At 60.0% G+C, this 19,858-nt stretch overlaps 1 protein-coding gene across 1 annotated transcript in view; it reads right to left on the bottom strand.

Moving 5' to 3' along the window:
• Positions 1-1,900: 1,900 nt before the first annotated feature.
• The window catches only part of Igf2r (insulin like growth factor 2 receptor), an 81,694-nt gene continuing 63,736 nt past the window's right edge, over positions 1,901-19,858 (bottom strand). The window contains 14 exon segments of the mRNA XM_048354396.1: positions 1,901-2,185; positions 2,187-2,450; positions 2,941-3,010; positions 4,532-4,684; positions 6,592-6,778; positions 9,152-9,339; positions 9,856-10,002; positions 10,786-10,900; positions 13,222-13,358; positions 13,993-14,227; positions 15,094-15,240; positions 15,434-15,641; positions 16,573-16,734; positions 19,165-19,314. Coding sequence (XP_048210353.1) covers positions 2,051-2,185; positions 2,187-2,450; positions 2,941-3,010; positions 4,532-4,684; positions 6,592-6,778; positions 9,152-9,339; positions 9,856-10,002; positions 10,786-10,900; positions 13,222-13,358; positions 13,993-14,227; positions 15,094-15,240; positions 15,434-15,641; positions 16,573-16,734; positions 19,165-19,314 — 2,298 coding nt within the window. The 3' untranslated portion in view covers positions 1,901-2,050.

The raw sequence follows: 19,858 nt of genomic DNA, 5'->3' as shown, positions 1-19,858 counted from the left end.
GGGAACGGGAGCCTGCGTTTCACCACAAGAAGCGGGGTTTAAACAGTGTCCGCACGGGATGCTTCGAAGTGCAGATAACACACACGCGCTGCGGCTTCCCCTGGACCGACCCAGCCACGATAAAGCTCAATTTATAAGCAGACTCAGTGAGAGTGAGCCACCCACGCCCCCCCCCCCCGGGTGAGGAACTTCACCACCCCCCCCCCCCCAGAGCCCTTCCCGGCTCCTCCCTGGCCCAGGGGAATCACCAGTCGCCAGTCTTCCACCTGGAAGCCACTCTGTGACACAGGCACCGTCCCAGCGGTGAGGAGGAGGGCGGGGCACACGCGGAAGCCTCGCCGGAGGCCGGCGACACGCAAGAGCCACGCACTCGGGACGGCGTCCCATTTAAGCGGCGCTTATGCAGCTGTCTTCAGTATCTGAGGACCACGGGCGGCTGGAACTGTAGGCAACTGAGCGGACGGGAGAGCTGTGCTCCCAGGAACTGTCTGCCCTCGTGTCGACCTGTAGGTAGCTCCCAGTTACTACTGCGTGGTCGCTTAACAGGTAGATGGTGGGTTTATTCGGGAGAACACGCCTCACGTAAGAGGGGACTGACTCGCACAAACACACTTTGCCCGTTGTGCCCACGAAAGAGGAAACTCCTAGGGCCCATTTGGAGAGTGGAGAGCCCAGCTCGCACGGAGTGGGGGGCAGGGCGCCCCGGCCTTAGGGGTTCGGAACAACTCCAACTGCAAACCACAGAAGAAACGGAGCAGCCGCTTCGCGCGCAGGCCGCGCGGGCCAATGAATCAGGACCCACGTTCTCAACCGCTTTGAAAACTGAACAAAAAGAAGAGCCAAGCCACAAGCACAGCGAGCTCTCACAATCCCACGGGGGAGGAAGAGAAACCAATTAATAATTTATCTTTTATTGAAATTGTTGAATATTTTATATTACAGTAAAGTTGATTGGAAAAAAAAGGAAGAGAAAAATCAATTTTAAAAAATACACTTATGTTGAAATCAAATAAGCCAGCCAAATCAGGCACAAACCAAGGAACTCTGCCGGTGGTCTGCTTTTCAGTCCGTGAATACCGCTGCGCCTATGTACAATTCTACAACGCGAGGACAGTCGTCTGTGGAGCACTCGCGCGAGGAGTCCGCAGCCAGACGCAGAGCCCGGGCCCGCCCTCCCGTCCCCAGCCCCGCCCAGCGCGGGGGCCCGGCCCACCCCGGCCCTTCCCATCTCCGTCGGTCGCACACTGCAAATTAAGGCTTCTTATAGGTCAAATGGTCGATAAACACTGTTTTTTTTTTTTCTTAAAAAAATAAGCACAGTAAAGGTGGTATGAGCAAACCTGAAAGAATGAGACCTACAGCCCAATCCTAGAAAGCGGTTATTCCCCCGACACCAACTGCACTCCGGCGCCCAGGGCTCTCGACTTTGGGTGGGGTGTTCAGATTCGCCAGCAGAGAACGGCGAGGCGGACCCGGCCCGGAGGGGCCCGCGGGGGCCGAGAGCGGGCAGCCCGCCCGGCCCGGCCGCACGCACGGCAGCCTGCCAACGCGGCCCGGCTGCGATCGCCATGGCCGTGGCCGGGCGCCCGGCGACCCCTTGCCTCCGCCGGCCCCAACTGGCTGGGGTTTTTCTTTTACGCAAACCTGAGTAATTGTCAAAGTCAATAAATAGGGGGAGAGAATTAAAATGCTAACGTAGAAATGGTCAGACACCCCGGAGGGTCTAAAGCAGCAAGGGTTTTTCAGACCCCGCCCTCTGGGCTGCGGCGGGCACCGCGGCGGGGTTGCAGGCGAGGACGGGGGGCAGACCCTGGGCTCGAGGCGCCGCGCCCTTTGGCCGATCTGAGCGTGCCGTGTTCCATGGCTGTAAACGATTCCCGAAGGGGCGGAGCCTGCTCGCCTCCCCCCCTCCCCCCAGCACAAAAACTCTTCCCTTTTGAAGCAGTTTTTGTTAAAGGCAAAATTCTAGAAGCATCGTCGTGGAGCTGAAGTCTTATTTGGTTGGAGGTGCTTGGCTGTCCCGCGGCTCCGCGCTCTCCGGCACGCGCCGTCAGATGTGCAAGAGGTCCTCGTCGCTGTCGTCGTGGAAGGAGGCCAGCGTGGCGGAGCTCGCGGGCTTCGGCTGTCCGGGCCTGGCCTTCCCTTTCCTGGCCTCGCCAGGGACCAGCCCCACCCGGTCGTCGTCCCCTCTCCCGAAGGGCCCCGCGGGGCGGGCTTCTCGGGGGCCGGGCGCCTCTGCCCGGGTGGACCTTCACCTCCGGGATGGTCAGGACCTCGTCCTCGCTGTCCTGGTCGTCCCCGTGCAGGGACGTGAGCGCCTCCGCCTTCACGGCCTTGGTGGTGATGTGCCCGTTCTCCTGCCCGTCCTTCCCCGGCCTGGGGGCCGGCAGCTGGATCTCCTCCATCAGCCACTCCGTCTCGTTCTCGTCCGTCTCCTCGTCCTTGTTCACCTGCGGGGGGCAGCGGAGACCCCTGAGCACTGGCCGCGCCTGCTCCTCTCCTCCCCTCCCCCGGCCACCCGCCCCACGGCGGGGGCCTTCCCTGCCTGCCGGAGCCGCCATCGCCCCCCCCACCTGATCCTGCCTGTCGCTCGGGGAGAGGGCAGCCGTGGAGCCGGGGGGGGGGGGGGGGGACTCCAGCGTGCAAGAGGAGACACGGGAAGGGCTCAGGTCAAGGGCACTTTTAGGGAGCAATCTGACAACATGTATGGAGAGCCAACAACGTATTTATGTCCTCCGACCCAGGTAAGACCCCTTCTCGGGGGCTTCTGAGGGAAATCCCCCCAACGCTGAGTGCACAGAAGCTTCATCAGAAATAATCAAAGACGCGGGAGCAACCTAAACACGAAAGCCAGCGCGAGAGGCGTGCTGAGGCAGGCAGCGCTGGCTGCTACAGGTGGGTCAGCGCCCGCAGGGAGGCGCCGCCGGAGCCCGCCAGTACCTTCGAGTACTTGTAGGACACGCTCGAGCTTCTTCGGCAGCAATTCGTTAGCTTATTTATCACAGTTTCCCTGCAAGAAGGAGACAACGGTTATCTCAGGGACGAACAAGCAGGGGCCCAGGGGCCCATCTTGGGCAGCCACTCCTGATGGCCAGGTTACAAGAGCTGCTATGTGGTCTGGGAATGTGGCCTAGTGGCAAGAGTGCTCGCCTCCTATACATGAAGCTCTGGGTTCGATTCCCCAGCACCACATAAAGAGAAAACGGCCAGAAGTGGCGCTGTGGCTCAAGTGGCAGAGTGCTAGCCTTGAGCAAAAAGAAGCCAGGGACAACAGTGCTCAGGCCCTGAGCCCAAGGCCCAGGACTGGAAAAAAAAAAAAAAGAGCTGCTATGTCAGGCACTCCTCCACCCAAGAGACAGACGGCCGTTACAGCAGCTACACCCCTCCACCTGAGAGACAGACGGCCGTTACAGCAGCTACACCCCTCCACCTGAGAGACAGACGGCCGTTACAGCAGCTACACCCCTCCACCTGAGAGACAGACGGCCGTTACAGCAGCTACACCCCTCCACCTGAGTGACAGACGGCTGTTACAGCAGCTACACCCCTCCACCTGAGAGACAGACGGCCGTTACAGCAGCTAGGAAGCCATGTTTCTATGACGTCTTGCTGGAGGACTCAAATCCTCTTCCATCTTTCAGGAGTCACAAGTCACTTGACACTGTGTGGCGTGTTCTAGGTGTGACTGGGCCGAGGAGCCTTTGAGCCAGCCAGCCTTCCTTCCTTCCTTCCTTCTGCCTGAGCCCAACCCTCTCCCCAGTCCTGCCTTCTTGGGTGTACATGGGTGTATTTGACCTCTCCCCAAGACCTCACTGATGCACGTGGGAAATTCTGTAGGAGTCACGTGACAGCTACGTCATCCAGGATTGGGTGGCCAATAAGAGTTTCATACGTGACATGCAGCAAGAGCCTTCATGGGTGCTCACTTCTATGGTGAAGGAAGGGTAGAGGGTCAGCCTGGCAGCAGGAAGTCTGCTGCCAGTGTGATGTAGAACAGAGTGATGTAGAACATTCTGACAATCTTAGGACACATGAAGTCAGTGTCCCAGACACCTGCAGGTAGAGCCAAGGGCTTCACGGTGCACGTGAGATACCGGGTAAACACGGGCATGCCTGTGGACGGTGCACAGCTCTGCAAGTCACGCACGGTGTCCGGGAAACAGATGTTTAAAAAGCGGAGCGTGTGTGTGTTTGCACGTAAACACACATATGTGCGTATGCTAGTGCCTGGGCACTGTCCCTGAGTTTTTGTGTCCAAGACTAGCACTCTGCCATTTGAGACACGGCCTCATGGACTTTGCTGCCTGGGCTAGTGTTGAACCGCGACCCCCGCCCCAATCTCCACTTTCTGAGCAGCTAGGACTAAAGGTGTGAGCCCCCAGCACCGGCACAACGCTTCAAAAGCCGTGCAGCCCGCTGCCGCAGAGAGCGCTGAATGAAGACCTTGAAGATACTCGGGCTGGAAGACAAGCTTCAAAACCGAGCCTGGGCCCAAGACCTGACTGTGAAGCACTCCCGGGGGCCTCCTTACCGCCGTTCCTTCTTGTGAAGCAACAGGGCCAGCAGGCAGCCGGTCAGGGCCACCAGGAGCAGGCTGAGGATCGCCCCCACGGCCTGGCTCCGCTCTGAGAGCCCCTTGTACTCGGGCCCGTCCAGTCCAGCACTCTCGCCGTCAAAGCCCACCCTGGAAGACAACAACAAAGGAAGCGCGTCACTGCGTGGTGCCGTGGCCCCGCGAGGCCCCGGCCCGCACGCCCCACCCACCGGCAGGGAAAGGGGCAGCAGGAACGGTTCCCGGGCATGCCTCCGGGCCGGGGACAGGTCTACAGGCAGACGCCACCGCTCCCAGCACCACACGAGGTCATCAGCTGGAGGTGGGCAAAGGCAGAACTCACCCGAAAGAGGCTTCCCCTAGAGCAGCGCGGCCCCGGGGCCGGCCCAGCCCTCTCGAGGGCCTAGCTCTGCACACTACAGCTCTCTTATTGGGCCCGAGTCCAGCACAGCCAAGTCTGGGCTGGGCAGACCACGAGGAGCCTTCTACCTCAAGCCTGGCCTGCCTGGACACCGCCAGCCAACACCCTTCCAGTTCCGCCACCAGCGGCCGGGCTGGCGGGCACACGCGGCACAACACAGTCAGGACACACTTCCTTCTGCCTAGAAGCTAAGGTCCGTGTAAAGACGCGATGCACCCTTCCTGGCCCCGGTCACGCAGGGTGGCCCACGCACGACTGTCCACAGGCAGGCGGCGGACGGGGAGAAGGGCAGGAGCGGCGTCCTCACGAGCCCCACACAGGCTCGGGAGGAAGCGACAGAGGGTGCCGGCCACGCGCGTGGGAAGGTAACAGCCGGATCCAAACGCACGAGGTTCCAGGGCAAGCAGGCATGGCGGCTGCTCAACACGCAGACCTTGGCCCACGCGAGCACCGGCACGCCGTCACCGCTGCTGAGCCCCGAGGACGCGTCCGTTCCCACCCCCGGTGTCTGCTTTAAACCATGGGTTACACGGACGCGCGGGGCAGTTTCTAAATGTGCGTCTCCATTTCTAGCTGTTGCTTATTCTCGGCCCTAACTGAGCCGCCTCACGCACCTCCTGTGTACGGCACCCACACGCGGAGGTTCAGAGACGATTCTCGGGGAATTCTCTGGACGCCGCGGGTGCTGGAGCTGAAAGGGAGGGCTCCAGGATTTATGCAACCCAGCTGCCTCCAAGCTGGGTCTACAGAGCGCGTTTCCCAATCGCTCAACAGAAAATGCTTCATTCCCACTGAAGTGCAGCTGTACTCCATAAAACCAGTGCTCCCACGCAGACGCCGACTGCGCTGGCCATGCGGGAAGAGACACCCCCCCTTCCCCCCCTCCCCGCGGGAGGCAAGAGGGGAGCACACAGCCCTGCCCCCTAGGGGTGGAAGGTGGAGGGGAACACGCAGCCCTGTCCCCTAGGGGTGGAAGACAGAGGAAGACACTGTAGGAAAGGAAACATACTTCTTACCTGACTCACAAAATTGTAATCACTCTGTACACCATCTTTATAATAATAATAATAATAATAATAATAATAATAATAAGGTAAATAGGAAGAACCCATGGCCTCCGCAGTTTAATGGGCTATTTTCTTATGGGCTTCCTTACAGATGAGGACATGTAGCAACATCACTGTCTTTTCTGTTGTTCCTTGCAATTAAACCAACTATCCCTTCCAAATTAGTAATTAAAACCAATCCTCATAGTTCCCATAGGCGAGAATTCTAGGCATGGTTACGTTCTCGGTCTTTTTGGTCTCTAACAAGGTTTAACGGAGATGTTGGCAGTAACTGAGATCACTTTTTAAAGCTCAACTAGGACAGATGTTTCCCGGTTCACTGGGAGATTTTTGTGAGAAGTATTTTTTAAAAAAAAAGCGCGGGGGGAGGGGGTGGGGTGGCGCTCCTGGGGTGGCAGCCCGAACGCAGCCCGCTGACCGCCCTGGGGCCGGTGCCGGCCGGGCCGAGCGCGTGATTGTTTTCTCTTACCGTTTCCACGCATGTTGGAAGACTTGACCATAAAACGAGAGGGGCGCGCGCCCAGTGCCGGCTGCGAGCTGGCTGGACTCACCCGAGGGGGCACACGGCCGAAGTGTACCAGGAGAACAGGTACTGGCAGTCGGCTGTCTCGTGGCTGAACTCGGGGATGCCGTCCTTCACACGAGGGTCACAGTGGAAGAAGATGGTGGAAGAGACAGACTTGTTCTTATCTTTCCCACACTTGGAGGAAGACGCAAACACGATGTCCAGATCGCCATCTGTCAACAGCGAGAGGAACAGCACCCGCGCTGCCATTAGCACTGGCTGTGGACGAGGGGACTGCTTCGCAGCTTAGAAGCCGCTCACCTCACACAGAGGGGGCCCTGGCCCCGCGTGCGTGCGTGCGTGCGTGCGTGCGTGCGCAGGGTAGAGTGCAACGTCACCCTAAGAGGCCTGGCCTTGGTCCTCCGCCAGTGCCAGGATGTGGAGTGGTGCCAGGCAGTTGTCGCCAGTCTACCTGGAAACTGACATCAACCACGGGAGCAACTAACCATCATGCTTGCACAAGGGAGCACAGGGGCACCTGGCCGGCAACACTGCATGTCCCCCATGGCTGTGGGGAGCGGCTCGTTCCCACTCCACGGTGGAGACCACCGGCAGCTGTGCGGTCAGCCCCTCCTCGGCCCAGCCCTCCGCCGGCCTACATGCAGGGGACTGCGCGTTGCGTCCTGCCAATCATCAACCCCACACACAACAGCTTCCAGCGTGTTCTGTGAGGTTACCCGGTGGTCGGAACCCCGGAACCTGGCGGTGGTAAGAGACAAGAGACAGCTCCTTCCTAACTCCAGGGGTGGCTCAGCCGGGACGGCCGCGGGGACGGCCGCGGAGGGAGGGCCGCGCAAGGGGGTGTGCCCGCAGAAGGGAGGCCCAGGGCAGGTCAGGAAGGGCCCTGTCTTCCCCCGCAGGAGCAGCCAAGGGGGCTCTGCAGGGCTGTGTGGGAGCCGATCGCTGCATCGGTGAGGACCCGGGCTGAGAGCCCGGCCGAGAGCGCGCATCTGGGTCAGAGGTAAGCCTGGCGGGCTCCTGAGCTTGCCTACTCGAGTAAACGGAGACGCAAACTCCCTCATGGCGGGGGTAAAGCCAACCAAGTGAAATGGCCTGAAAGGGATTTTCTTAACCCAAAATGATTACGTGACAAGCATGGTGGCGCGCAGCTGTAATCCAAGCACACGGGAGACGGGAGGACTGCGAATTGTAAGGGCAGACTGGGTAAGTTACCCAAAACAAACAGAAAGAAACACACAAAGACGTGTACAGGTGTGCATGTGTGCATCTCCTACAGCCTAGACTCTAGCTAATCTAGTGGATTCTAGAATGTCTTACGGAAACGTAGACTAAGGCACTGAGCTTGAACACGTGCTTCTCGAGGAGGGGCCGGGGGCCGGTGAGGAGGACGGTGGGTGGAGCAGCCCCGGCTCAGCGCCGGGTCCCTGGACGACCTGGAGTCCCCGAGGAACTGGGTGGCTGGGCCGTACACTGGGCCACGGGCTGTCAAAGGCCTTCAAAGTGTGTGTGTGTAAGACGCATAGGTGTCTCACGCAAGGGGGAACCTGGAAGGGCTTTGCAGCGCTCCAGAAGTCACTCTTCCCAGCACTTCCTTCCACACCAGGTATGGAGGGAACCAAAGAGAGGCACGGCATGGAGAGCCGCCATGTGCACAAATGGCTGCCGTCACTGCCGTGTGGAAGACAGGAAGACAACACGAGGCATCTATGCCCCGACGTGGGGTTAGGGAGTAGGCAGGTCCATGTTCCGTGGCGGCGTAGCCCCGGCCCAGGTCGTGGCATGGGGGGCGCGCACCCCAAGGTGCCTGTGTTGGCCCAGCAGCTCAGGAGAAGGGTGCTGCGTGTGTAAACTTGTTCTAGGACGTTGCTGACACACACACACCCCCGCCCCCCCCAACAAATTTTGAAATCCTAAGAAGCCTACAGTGAAATGGGGTTGTTTAAAGCAAGCACTCACGAGCTGCCTCTCAGGAACGTGCTCACAAACACCAGGGGGAACCTCGTGCGCACGCTCAGGCCCTGCCCTGGCTCCCCCTGCCCCTCTAATGCCTAACAGACAACCTCTGGGCCTTCTCCACCGTCACTGGAAGCTCCACGCTGAGGCCGGCTGTCAGTGCCTCCCCCAGCCGGGAGCTCGGGGTCACCCCGTGGGACGCTCACACCGCGCTGCTGAGCCTCGCGGAGGGCCCCGCGGGCTGCGACCAGGCCCGCGGCGGCAGCACACCGCACCAGCCCAAGGTTTCCGCTTCTGACGGGAGGGCTGCGGCCCAAGGGAGCGGGCCGCAGGCAAGTTGGTGCTCCGCCCACCGGGACGCTCCCCACACTGGGACGCTCCGCCCACCAGGACGCTCCGCCCACCTGGGTCTCTCAACACAGGGACGTTCCCCACACCCAGGCGCTCCGCCCACCGGGACGCTCTGCCCACCGGGATCTCTCAACACAGGGACATTCCCCACACCCAGGCGCTCCGTCCACCGGGACGCTCCGCCCACTGGGACGCTCTGCCTACCGCGACGCTCCGCCCACCAGACTCTCCCCACACCGGGACGCTCCGCCCACGGGGACGCCCAGCAGAGGCGGCATTACCTTGCACATAGTACTTGGTCCTGTCGGCCGTGCCCACTTTCCTGCTGAAGCGCTGGTCACTGGGCTTCACCTGGCAGATGTTGGCTCCCGAGCAGGCGGGGTTGGTGGAGCTGGTGATGGAGGACAGCTGGATTTCGTACAGGTAGTTGTCGCCGTTGGTTCTCATGTCGCCAGAGGCACTGAACAGCCTGGGAAGCGGAGGAGCGCACAGGGATTGGGAGGTCTGCCTGCGTCACTTCAACAGCGGCTCGAGAGGTCCTGGGCTTCCTTTCTCCTGCGTCCCCAACCTGGTGAAGTGCTTCGGTGTCCCCAGCCACACCACACCGGGGCTGTCATGCTGCTCTCAGAACCATACCACCTGCAGTTCCCCCCCACCCCACCACGGCCACAGGCTCGGCCACCGGACTCCAAGAAACTCCAAGGACACAGCTGAGGAGGCGGACCACAACCCGGCCACACTAGGGGACGCCGGCCTGGCTCGCTATCCAGAGGCTTCGAGAAAGACAGGGGATGGAGCACACTATCTCTACCCTCGCGGTACGCACCATCTCTGCTGTTAAATCTCAATAACCGAGCAATACTTTCTTTGGTGTAAGCACAATAGGATGGCTACTCAGGCAACTGTAACTGCGCACACAGGCCCGCTCCCCTCCAAAGCTCCCGGACACGGAAGGACGTGGGTCACTGGAAAGGGCTCCACTTACTTAAAATAAATGTCCCCGAGGCTGAAGCTCTTGCCGTTGACAGGGTTGGTGAGGGTCCCGTTCACCATGTGCACCTCCTGGGGGTGCACGGCACAGGCAGCCCTCGAGTCCCAGCGGAAGTAGTAGGTACAGCTGTCGATGTCGAATCTGGAGGGAACACAGTCTGTCACCTTCCGTCCGGCCAGACATGGAGGGACAGCAGGACACACACCTCTCTGGCCGGGAACAAACTTGCTAGCATTCCGGCTAGGTCAGGCCAGCTGGGTCCCAAAGCCACCCCATCAGTCCCCAAGGACTGCCAGGACACCTGGTGCGCCCCACTTGGTGGGCTTTGGGCGAGAGGGGGTCTCTATTCACCCAAGATGACTGGCACAGTCCCAGTGCAGTCAGAATGCAGTTTAAAACACTAATATTTAGACACAGTCAACATTTCACGCTGGAAATGTTTACTCCTAGAGACTTTTGAGTTTGTGGCTGAAGAACATCGGAGACTCATAAACTGAAAGTCCTGTGACAACTTCTGAGACGTCTGGAAGGAATGGCTCATGACCACGCACAGCTCACATGTGCCCCCTGCTGGCCAAGCTGCCCCGGCACACGGCGATCCCTGGAGAACGTTCCAAGGTGCGGGCCTGGCCTGCCTAGGGCAGGCTCCTGGATGGTGCCTGCCTGAACCGATATGATGTCCCCCTGGGTTCAAAGCCAGTGGCCACGTCGACACTACACACCACGTGCAGACGTTGCTACACCCAGCTCAAAGGCAAGCGAGGCCGGAGGTCACTGGCCTAGTAACTGTTGCAGCCTGAACCCCTTTCTGTAACCGGCAGGGCTGTCTGTCAGCCACTCCGGTCTCGAAGCCCTAGGTCTCAAACCCACACAGGCGGAAGCACAGAGGCCGAGAGCACCCCGCCTGCCCGCCCGCCGCCTCACCTCTTGAACGCAGGCCTGCCCACCGTCTTGGCACAGGTCAGCTCTATCACCGAAGACGCGGTCTTGTTGTCACCGCACGCATAGCCTTTGGAATAGGTAACGATGACTCTGTCGTCTGAAACACACCAGCAGTTGAAGTGAGGCTGTTACCAGTGCTTTCTAAAAGCCTCCGTGGCAGACAGAAGTCGTGGTCTTTTAGGGCCAGGGCACCACCAGTGTTCAACTGTAAAGATCAAGGGCCTGCACTCGGCACCACCACTACCACCGCCACGGCTCAAGCCGGGCTCGGCCCAGGCCACACGAGCTTCCTGACTCAGCATGCTGAGTGCCTGCGTCTCCTCCACCTCACCTAGAATAGTAGCCTGTTGGGATCCAGCCTTTGGACTTGACGCCCTTCCCCCCAGCCCTAGGGGAATGCGGAAGCAGGCTACGGTTCTCTGGGTCCGGAACCAGAAGAACCGGCTTTGCACCCAGCCCCCAACTCTCTCGCCAGCCCAGGTGCCCCCCAGCCTCTCCCTGGCGCGGCGCTTTCAAGCGACGTTAGCTCATGAGGGGATCATGTGATAGCTCCCAGCCTATCGCATCCTGGCCGATCGCCTTTCCCTTCCTGTCACTTCCCTTTACCCCCGCCTTAATAAATCAGATAGCTCTTGAAGCTTCTCCGAGACTCGCGTACGCCTGGCTTTCTTTACCGGTAAGGAGGTGGGTAAGCGTTCTTGTCCGGCCGCGCGCACGTGAGGTCAGTGCTGGCTCCCCCGCCCCATCCTGGCCTTACCTGCGGGCCGGGTGACCAGGGGAGTGAGAAAGGGGGTGGTGAGAAACGTAGCTGAGCCTTGAACCCCACGCCAGGGGAGGCGACCCGAGCCCGACAGTAGCCCAACTCGGGGGGGGGGGGGGGATCTGGACATTTCGGGCATGTGGGGGAGGTGTGGGCAATATGAAGACAAAGCTACAAATTAGGGATCAGCTTCATACAACTTTGGTGCCATTCTAGGTGTCTCCTCATCCCTGAGCCTCTCAGTAACAAGCTAGAGGATAACATGAGGAGCCGGAGCTCTCTGGACCTTTGGCTTGTATGTGCTAAAAGGCAAGTGCCCCAGGGACTGTGGTAACCCGGTACCAACCAGGGCAGGCGCCCCGGCGGCTCCCCGGCACAAGACCTCCACCCCTGGCTGCCCGGTGAGAGTCGGGCAGCGCGTGTGCTGGAGTGCCCGTCACGGGTGCGGCCTGGCTTCCCGCACGCTCCACACGGGACACAGGCCACAGCACGGGGCCGCCAGGGAAGCGAGAGCCGACTCCCGATCCTGAACCGATATGATGTCCCCCTGGGTTCAAAGCCAGTGGCCACGTCGACACTACACACCACGTGCAGACATTGCTACACCCAGCTCAAAGGCAAGCGAGGCCCCACCCCACCCCAAGCCCACAGCAGCTGAAGATGGATTTGCCTTAAGCATCGGGCTTCTGTGCAATGTATTAGAAGACATTTCCTACTGTCATAAAATGGGGTCAGACAATCCAAGGTCTATTGTAGAGACGTGTCCCCCCCACTATCCAAGCCACCCCACCCCCCGTGGCCTTCCCTGTGAGCGAGACCCTACTACCCCACATGGAGCTGTGACCCGGCGGCAGCCTTGCCCGGGCGAGGGTCCCAAACACCAAGATGAAAACTCATCCCTGGTGGGGGCCCTCATCGCTCTGGCCACGTGGACACGGCAGCAGCCACAGAGACTCTGTGGGAGGAGCTGGCTTCCTGGGGCCCGGCGCCGCCTCCCCTGCGGGCCCCGGCTCGGGTGCTACCGCGGGCGCTTCAGGACCCTTTCCATCTAGACACCTCAGGCCGACTGGCGCCACCAGGGCTGTCAGCGGCAGACCCCAGAGGCTGACGGGAGGAAGGGAATGGTGTTTCTCTTCTTCACATTTTTCAAAATCACTAAAACTGTGTGATGCGGGCACCTGTGGCTCACGCCTACAATCCTACTCAGGAGGCTGAGATCTGAGGGTCACGGCTCAAAGACAGCCCAAGTAGAAAAAGCTCTACAACTCCATTCCCTAGTAGCAACAAAAAAGCAGGGGTGGAGATGTGATTCAAGGGATAAAGTACCGGCAAGTGCAAAGCCCTGAGTTCAAATCCTAGTACTGGGAAAAAAATGTAGCCCAGATTATCTTTACCAAGGACTGGACAACTGCCTGATTTTCCTGAACAACTGTGTAGACACGGTAGGTGCAGAGTTAGATGCTTGACCTACAGCCAGAGACTTCAGGGGAACGGTGAACACCCAGACTGGCTGTCTCAGCAACCACTAAGTGGCACTTATTTTCATGAATCCAGAAAGTTAACTGAAATGCCCACGAGACAGCCAGCGAGATAACAATCCAGTGTTGGTGGCCACGGCAGCCTCCTCGCCCCACCCCAGACGGGACCCCAGGTCTCACCCACAACGTCCAGCTTCTGTGTGTGCACGAGTCCCAGGACCTGGACTTGGCCAGAGGCGCTCTTCTTGCAAATGCTGGCTCTCTCGGAGCAGCCCAGGGGCCCTTTGTAAACTTTCTGGCACAGGTTTATGAAGTACCTGCAGACCACAAAGGGATGGTGAGGAGGGTACGCCAGGCCTGTCCGGAGACGCGTGCGGTACCCCGGGGCTCCATGCTGTCCCGGATCAGCTCCTGGGAACGGCAGACCGGTGCTGAGGGAGTCCGTGCGTGGGGAGGGCGGGAGGGGGAGGAGGAGGGAGGAGGGAGAGGCCTACCCCTGTGGCAAAACCCTGGTCCCCAGCCGGTCAGGAAAAGAAGGCTACAGAGCTGGGGTGGGCAGCGGCTGGAGGGGTGAGCCCTGAGTCCTCCAGTCCCCACCCTGCTCTGCACCGAAGCCCGCACCGCCTCGGAGCCCGGCGGAAGGCAGGCTCTGCGCTCAGCAGCCCCGCGGGCCCTGCCAGAGACCCCGCAGGGCGTGCGCACGCGCACTTCCAACCAAGCCTGCTCCAGCCAGCCCAGCTTCTCCATTCCCCAGGGCTCTGCCCGCACCCACATCCCCACACGCGAGTCCACTGCTGCGCGGATGACCGTGACACTCTCGACGGTGGCCCAGGAGCCACCGCGAGCCCCCAGGCGGGGGGCGTTCCAATCGTGGCAAAGGGTGAACCGCCAACAAGCCAGCCAAGACACGGGGGGCTTCCCCCCCCCCACGCGCCGCGGCAGGACACTCACGCGGCTCCTTCGTGGACGAAGTACCAGGACCCCGTGAGCGAGGAGAGCAGCCGCAGGTCGTAGGTTTTGTGCTTGTGGACAAACTTGCACTCCATCTTCTTTGGAGGACAGACCACCTTGGTTCTCCACTCGAACGTCACCTCGCACCCGCGAGCTTCGCTCAACACCTGCGGCCTTCCCACGTCCTCGTTCTCGTCACACTTGAAGACGATGGCGGACGTCCGGTGGCTGTTGGCTGGGAGCAGCCATGGGGAGAGCGTGAGGCCCGGCCTGTGCCCGGAGCTCGCCCTGTCAATCTCCACTCCCGACAGACAGACTCGCCCCGAGCCTCCCACGGCACAGGCACAGCGCCTCCCAGAGGGGCGCAGCCTCCACGGAAGCGCACTCAAGCTGACAAGAAATTACGAGAGTGAAAACCCAGGATCACCAAGGCGCTCCGGGGCCCAGGGAGCCGGGAGTACCGCGCCCTCCGGCGGACCGTCCCTCTGCGCTCCTCCACACCCCCGTCTCTCCCTGACGCCTCACGAGAACCACGTGGGCTCCTCCGCTCACCCCATCTCCCCCCCCACACCATGGGGCTCCAAGCACGGCCGGGCGCACGGAGCCGCCCCTCTCCCAGCCCTACCCACCAGGCAGGACGGACACGACGGTGCCCCTCGCTTGTCCTAAGACCACCCTGAAGCCCAGGACGGTGGCGATGTGGCGGAAGCATGAATCCGAACGGCTGGGACTCAGGGTTTGGGCCGGCGGTGCGCGAGCACAGTCCCTGCGGGGAGCAGGCCCCACCCCCCCACCCCCCCCCACCGAGTCTGATCGCTGCTCACTGGTCACGCAACAGCTGAAACTCTTCTCTGTGGGAAGCCACAGGCGGAAGGGAGCACACGCCGGCACGCTCTCGCGGACCCACGGGGGCCTCAGCGCCAGCCAATCCGAGAGGCCCAACGCCCAGTGCCAGCCAATCCGAGAGGCCCAACGCCCAGTGCCAGCCAATCCGAGAGGCCCAACGCCCAGTGCCAGCCAATCCGAGAGGCCCAACGCCCAGTGCCAGCCCATCCACGCGGCCCCACGTCCGCCACCCCAGGCCCGGGGCTCCGCACTCACTCTGCCTGCAGAAGCCCCACTCGCGGTCTCGGTCGTAGTTTGCGGTCGTGCTGCACCAGAGCTTCGCCCGCCCCTCCAGGACGCACTCCTCGTAGCTCCTCCCGTTGAAGACGAAGGGGAAGATGCACGCATCCCCCTCTTCCGTTTCTGGAGTAGGAAGTCAGTAGACAGACGCTGTGCCACGCTAGGCTTCACCACACGCGGGTGCACCGGTGCACTGAGCTCACACTGAGCTCACGCCACAGGGCAAGAGGCAGCAGTGCCACTCCACCCTTCCCCGCTGCCACGTCTAACTGTACGTTTACCAGGAATTTCCTTCTGCCCTACTGTGAAGACTCACCTGGAGGACAAACATCACCATTCACGTAACTCAGGATGACAGCTTCGTCCTGGTGCCGGTAATCCAGCTGCATGGACGACAGCCGTCCAAAGGACGCCCCCTTGCTCCCAGACAGCAGACACACGCCTCCATCCTTGCAGCCCTCCTGCTCCGGGCCGGCGGCCGCAGCGCACACCCCCACGCTGTACGTGCGGGAGTCCCGGGCCACCTGCACAAACACCACGCGTGGCTGTGAGCAGAGCAGCAACCCCGCGGGCTCCAGGAGAGCCACGGCCTATAGATCAGTGCGTCGGCTTGCCTGCCTTCCGCTCTCCGTCCGCCCAGAGGGGCTGCCCTGACGTCCTCCCCAGCCAGGCCCTGGCAGGAAGGGGCTGCCGTGCGTCCTCAGACTCACCCCACCTCGCTGAAACTCACGCCTCCTCACCTGGGAACCAGGCTCCGTGAGGCAGAGTCAACGAACCCAGCGGATGCTCTACACAGAAATGTGCACTGTGCTCTCTGTCCTAGCCCTGGCTGTCCCAGGTTCACGGCTGCTGTCCATGTGGGAGAAGGTCCTAACTGAGGAGCTGGGTGCTGCCCACGAGCACAGAGTGTGTACTGGCACACGTACCTGCCCTCACGTACAGACAGGCATAGGGCCTGGTGGCCTAGTGTGCACACATGTCAAGGAACAGCTCCACCAGGCTTACAGGTCCAGGTGCTCAAGCACCAAGGTCAAAGGCTGTTGCTGAAATTGGGGGGTATCTCCTAACACCCTCCATTCAGGATTCTGGCTGGCAGGTAGCTGCCCTTTTATCTTAAAGCCAGCCTGGCAAGAAAGGACTTTCCTGTGGACCTCTGCTGGCTGCACAAGCCAGATCTGGCCCTGCAGCCATGTGTCTGTGGCCCCATGCATGTCCCCACGCAGCCCTGCCTGTTCTCCGTGGGACCCTTGCACTTCCAGCCTCAGCGGGTCATCCGGGCCCCACAAAGCCTAAGCACTGCAGCGATTGACTGTGCTCAGTCACCATCCAGAAACCTCCCTGCCCAGGGCGGCTGGAGGCCCCCGAGCTCACCCTTCCACACCCCCAGGCCCACCCCCGGAAGGCCACGGGGCAACAGCAAACCCTCTGATCAAGCCCGCAGGAGGGCGAGCTTGCCTTGAAGGTGCTCTTGGAAAGGCTGGACAAGTTGAAGCTGTAGAGCAGCTGCTCGTCCGTCAGGGAGCAGCCTTCTGTCTTGACTTCGTCGGGACAGACGAGCGGAGTCTCCCACTCAAACACAAAGTCACACTCGCTGGTCCTTATCAGCTTCGGAGTGCCCTGTGTCGAGAAAAGTGGGAGTCTCAAGAGCCACACACGGAGGAGAGCTGGAGTTGGTGCTGCACACCTGCCATCGCAGCACCGAGGAGGTTGAGATCAGCTTGTTTCTACAAACAAAGAGCAAGCCAGGCCCAGTGGCTCACACCTAGCTATGGGGAGACTGGGCCCCAGCCAGCTCAGACAAACACAATCACAAGACAACTTCCATCTTGGTGGTGGAAGCTGGGCTTGTACTGTACCCAGCATCTCAGCTAAGGCAGGAAGGGTAGACAAGGAGCACCGCATCCCAGGAGCAAGCCTGGGCAAAAAGCAAGACATTATCTCAAAACAGCAAGTGCAAAAAAAGCTAGTGGCGTGACTCAGTGGTAGAGGGCCTGCCTAACAAGCACAGGCTCGGAGTTCAAACTCCAGTCTTGCCAGAAAAGGCAGAGTCCACACCAAGCATAGCAGCAGCGCCCTCGCGTGGTGAGAGCTGAAGACGCGCCCACCCACACTGCGCCCAGGGGCAGCAGAACTGCGCCCAGCAGGCACTGTGGCACAGACAGGAATCTGTGACTGCCCCTCCGCCAACTGTGAGTACTTTTCTAGGTAAAGATGGAGGCAAGAACCCCTCGGTGCACTGCACTACCAGCTGCGAGAAGAAAAGGGAGGGCCTTTAGCTGTCACTAAAGAAGTGTGAGCCACACCCTGGGGGGTAAGTGCATCCACACGGCCACAGGCGGTCAGCGCCCTGCCTCATTTACACCAGACAGGACCTCAGGGATACGAGAGGGGGCACAGATCTCACAACCCATGTGTTCTTGAACCTGTTCATTTCTCCTCGTACAACTAACAGCATGAGGCAGCTGGCCAGGTAGACACCCATTTGTAACTGTCGCCAAGAATCGCTTCTTCTATGATCAAGTGGAAAAGGCAATCAGGGAGTGGGGGGTGCGTGCCTGTAATCTCAGTACTGGGGAGGCCGAGGCAGGTGGATCTCAAGTTCTAAGTCAGCCTGGGCTATAGAAGAGCAAGACGATCTCCAAAGGGTGGAGAAGTACTAGAGAGGAACGATGGAGAAGGAAAATTCCCCATCTCTCCTGAACTAAAATGCACATTCCGTGCGAGATGACATTTCTAAAGACAAGTTCCAGCGCCAACCACTGAAGATGCAGCGGCCCTGGGAGTGTTCTGTTTGCCACATCGGCCTAGCCCATCCCGTGCGCTGTGTGAGATGCGCTGGTGCCCTCGTGAAGGGCTGGACTTGACTCAGACAAGCGCCCCGCGAGGCTGAGAGCGCCCCGGGGCCGCGTCACAGCTTGAGCCGCGGGTCTGAAGAGGCACACGCGGACCCCACGGCCCCTCAGGCTCACGGGGACAGAGCTGTGGGCCCAACGGCTTTGCTCTTCCCGACTCTTGAACACTCGTGAACAGGGACAGACAGGCTGGAGGGCACGCGTGGCAGCAAGGATCGGTTTTCCCCCTCGATCACTGTACTTCCTCCTGTCGGGCGCTGGCTTGTCACTTCTTACCACCGCCAACACACACCTTCAATAATCACTGTAACGTTCCTTTTGCAAACGCACCCCTGGCCAAGACAGCAACTCTACTGAAGTAAGAACAAACCATCACCTACACCCCTGGAGATCACACGAGCCCTGGAATTCGTCTTTAGGATTCTAAGATACAATTTAGGCCGTCCTATTCCTATTAGACACATATCACCCAGACCTATAATCCAGTGCACTGGTGTTTCTGCAATGGGAGGGAGGGAGGGAGGGAGGGCTATTCACATCAAGTGAGACAAAGGGACCGCCAGTGGCCTCAGCCCGCTCCCACTGAAGAAGTAACACGTTTTCAGGGCTTCCTGGAACTCAGAAGCCCAACCCAGGGCTGTGGGCCGTGCACGTGGGCTGGGCACCCCTCTGAGCAGCCGCGGGGCCTCTGCAGAGCCACCCTGGCCACCCGCAGTGGGTCCCACAAGAGCGGGGCCACAAGAGGACGGTTCTCATCCCAGTGGAGCCCGGACCACTTCTCAAACGCAGAGGACAGAAGTTAATGACCTCTTTGGAAGTCAGCGGTCCCACCGTAGCGATGCCACCTGCATCTTTTTGTCTTTTTGTTCTGTTCTGACTTGCACTACATCGCGAATGATAGCAGGTTCCCAAATGTTTGACATGCCACTAAGAAAATTGGTGATGTGAGACGAACCAAGGACAAGTTTTGAGCCCGGTCAATGCTGAGTGTCATTTCTATAGGCAAATCTTCCATGTTTTTGCATCCCTCGGGGGGACATACTCATTCCTCAGTGGGGTTAGGTGATTGGCAGCATCACCAAGGCAGGCCCCCGCAAACAAGTGTACCCTTCGACCCCCAGTCTACAGGCCCAGCTGCCTGGCCCAGCTCACTGACCTGCAGGGTAGTGTCTAGACCTGACAGGTAGTCACTCACCATGCTGACGCCTCTCTTGCAGTGAAATGCAATCAGTGAGGTATAGTTGAAATGCACGTCCGCTAAGCAAGGAGTACTGCTTTCAAAATTCAGGTAGATCTCATTCGTAGCAGAATTGAGTATCGGAGGGCCTGTCACCCGGCCAATGTCCTAAGCAAAGGACAAAGCAAGCAGCAGTTGAGGAAATGAACTATTCCCAAGGTCAGAGGACCAACAACAATTCCGACGGCAAAGGTCACATTTCCCTGCGTGCCACAGAGATTCTCCAGCAGGATGTCGGCGTCAGTGAGTGATGTTCCATGTGAAGATGTAAGCGACAGGAATTCCTCTCTACATTCATCTCCTGGACATGACAGAGCCCGTGCCGCTGCAGTGGGCGGCGGGGGCTGAGCTCCGGCCTAGCCCACAGTCCCCGGCTGACGGCTCAGCTTCGTGTCCTCTCTCAGCAGAGCCTGGTGGGTACGGCCGCAAAGGTCTGTCCTCTGGCTCTTCTGCTAAGCACAGCCTCTGACACACAGGGGCCACACTCAGTAAGTGGCTTTCAGTGAATACACAAATGCGTGATGGCTCCAGGCATGGCTCAAGTGGTAAAGACCAACTGCCTAACAAGTGCAAAGCCCAAGTTCAAACCCAGCATTGCCAAAAACACGTAAAACAAAAAACAGAACCCGAGTAGCCAAGAAAGAAATATTAT

This window comes from Perognathus longimembris, chromosome 9 (genome assembly GCF_023159225.1).
Source record: "Perognathus longimembris pacificus isolate PPM17 chromosome 9, ASM2315922v1, whole genome shotgun sequence".
Classification (NCBI taxonomy): Eukaryota; Metazoa; Chordata; class Mammalia; order Rodentia; family Heteromyidae; genus Perognathus; species Perognathus longimembris.
Note: the sequence above shows the minus strand (reverse complement) of the source record. Positions and strands in the feature narration are given on the sequence as shown.